This window comes from Alexandromys fortis, unplaced genomic scaffold, assembly GCF_014885135.2.
Source record: "Alexandromys fortis isolate MF-2015 unplaced genomic scaffold, M_Fortis_MF-2015_v1.1 scaffold_43, whole genome shotgun sequence".
Classification (NCBI taxonomy): domain Eukaryota; kingdom Metazoa; phylum Chordata; class Mammalia; order Rodentia; family Cricetidae; genus Alexandromys; species Alexandromys fortis.
In genome coordinates this window covers 910,865-913,208 of record NW_026067928.1, presented here as the reverse complement: position 1 = coordinate 913,208, position 2,344 = coordinate 910,865, and the positions used below count along the sequence as shown (strand labels likewise).

The 2,344-nt window shown below is 44.0% G+C and overlaps 1 protein-coding gene across 1 annotated transcript; it reads right to left on the bottom strand.

The window, feature by feature from the left end:
• Nucleotides 1-583: 583 nt before the first annotated feature.
• On the bottom strand, nucleotides 584-2,086 carry LOC126503165 (corepressor interacting with RBPJ 1-like). Its single transcript, XM_050144715.1, has one exon. The coding sequence runs from the start codon at nucleotides 1,997-1,999 to the stop codon at nucleotides 701-703; it is 1,299 nt and encodes a 432-aa protein (XP_050000672.1). The 5' UTR covers nucleotides 2,000-2,086; the 3' UTR covers nucleotides 584-700.
• Nucleotides 2,087-2,344: the final 258 nt, after the last annotated feature.

Below are 2,344 nucleotides of genomic sequence, written 5' to 3'. Positions count from 1 at the left end.
GTATTCTGTGAATATCATTGGTTAATAAAGAAACTGGCTTGGCCTGATAAGGTGGGACAGAGCTAGATGGGGAAAACTAAACTGAATGCTGGGAGAAAGAAGGGCAGAGTTAGGGAGAAGCCATGGAGCTCCAACAGAGACAGCTGGTAAGCCACAGCCATGTGGTGATACATAGATTAATATAAATGGGTTAAGTTTATATGTAAGAGCTAGCCAATAAGATGGTAGAGCAAATGGGCCAAGCAGTGATTTAATCAATACAGTTTCTGTGCAGTTACTTCATTCCGGGGTAGCCAGGAAAACAAGCAGCCTTGTCCAATACGCAGAGATAGTGCTGGGGTAGGAGCTGAGAGTTCTTATATCTTTTTTTTTTTTTTTCACGATTGTCACTGTTTTAATGCTATTTCAAAATAACAAAATCACAATGACTTAACATATTTTAAATTTGGTACAAGGCATAAGAAACAGCTACCAATAGAAACAAAACTATCCCTTAAACAGAGCCCCTACAAAGATCTGCGAACTCAACCTTGTGGTACTCAGTGCTTTCATACTTGAAATGATAGTTTATAGAGATGGAAAATTAAGAACACTTTTCTTTATTAGATAATGTGCAAGTTAGCCCTTGCTGAAGATGCGGTGAGATGGAGTCCCTCACTCGCAGACAGTGGTCCCTCCGCTGCTCCTCAGCCTCCGGAGCTCACCGTGCACTGGCTTTCCTACAGTCACCATGGCCATGGCTTCTGGGGTCCTTTCTTCTGTCCCTGTCTTCATGGGGGCTCCTGCTTCGGCTTCTCCTGCAGCTCTCAGCCCTGCTGTGACTTCTGATTCCCCCGTTCCTGTCAGACCCTTTCTTCTCTGGACTATGACGATGGCTTCTGGACTTCCGGTCAGAACCAGAATGGATCTGCTTGCTATTCTCCCCAGAACTCTCTTGTTTTAGGAGCCTCAATTTTTCCACGGTTCTTCCCCTGTCACCGTGACTGCTAGAAAGTTCTTCACGAAGCTTGTTCTTAGACTTATCCTCTTTAGAGTCACCGGTTTTACTGCCTGAACATTTGGTTCTCTTCTTTTTCTTCTTCTTCTCTCTTTTCTTCTCTTGGCTGTCACTCTCACTGCTGCTTTCTGAAGTGTCAGAAGAGGAGGAGGAGGAGGAGGAGGAGAAGGAGGAGGAGGAGGAGGAGGAGGAGGAGGAGGAGGAGGAGGAGGAAGAAGGGGATTTGTTTTTATGTTTTCTATGTTTACTTCTGCTCTTCTGTAGCTTTTTCTTTTTCTTATCACTTTTCTTTTTCTTTTTTTTCTTTTCAAGTCTATCCAATTTCCTGAGGAGCTTCTGCTTCTGCTTGGTCGTCAGTGACTTCAAGAATTCAACCTCAGGGTCTTCTTCACCGTCACTCGCGACATAGTCCTGTGATGGATCATTTGCGGTCAAGTTTCTCCCCAGTACATTTCGTTTCAGTGCAAACCCACTGTTTCTCATCTCCGCTATTAGCTCCGAGGGGTGCATCGACGGCCCTGAGCCATCAGTAGGAACTGAACTTGCATTGATTCCAGAAAGACCAAACAAGGGACATTCTCGATCTGTGTTCACGTGACCCCACTTGAGACACTTAATACACCTGACATTTCGAACCTGGATACCAAAGGGCTGATCTCTGATGTTCATGTCATCTTTCGCATATTTTTCTCTCGGAGCACCTTTCTGCCACTCAAATTTGTATTCTGTCTCTCCTTCCGTTTCTTCCTTCTCTTTGTTTTCTTTTTTAACTCCCGGTGGGGCCTCGTACATGAAATTCAGGCCGTTCTTTACACACTCGTCTCCCATAAGCAATCTGTTATCATATGACTCTTGCTCTTTAAGGTACTGCTGCATTAATTCTTCTTGTTTCTTTTTATCATATGATATTTTCTGCTCTGCCATCCATACCTTCTTGACGTTGGATTTGGACGCAGGATGAAAGTCCTTTTTGCACATGAAATTAGCGAACGACTTCCCCATCTTGGAGTACGAGACGCAGAACTACTCAGCCGCTAGGTCTGCGAGGGACGTAAACAAACTCCGGGAGCGTCACCGGAACTGTCAGGAGCGAGTTCTTATATCTTGACTCATAGACAACCGGAAGTGGTCAGTCTCTGGACATGGCTTTAGGTTATATGAGACTTTAAAGTCCACATTCACAGTGACACACTTCCTTCAACAAGGTGACACCCACTCCAATAAGGTTACCTCTTCTAATAGTGATACTATCTTTGGCAGGGGCATTTTATTTCAAATGACCACACTTCCCATATTTCTTGAAATAAAGCTATATAACTGAAGCAATATTATTGTGATCATTCTCTC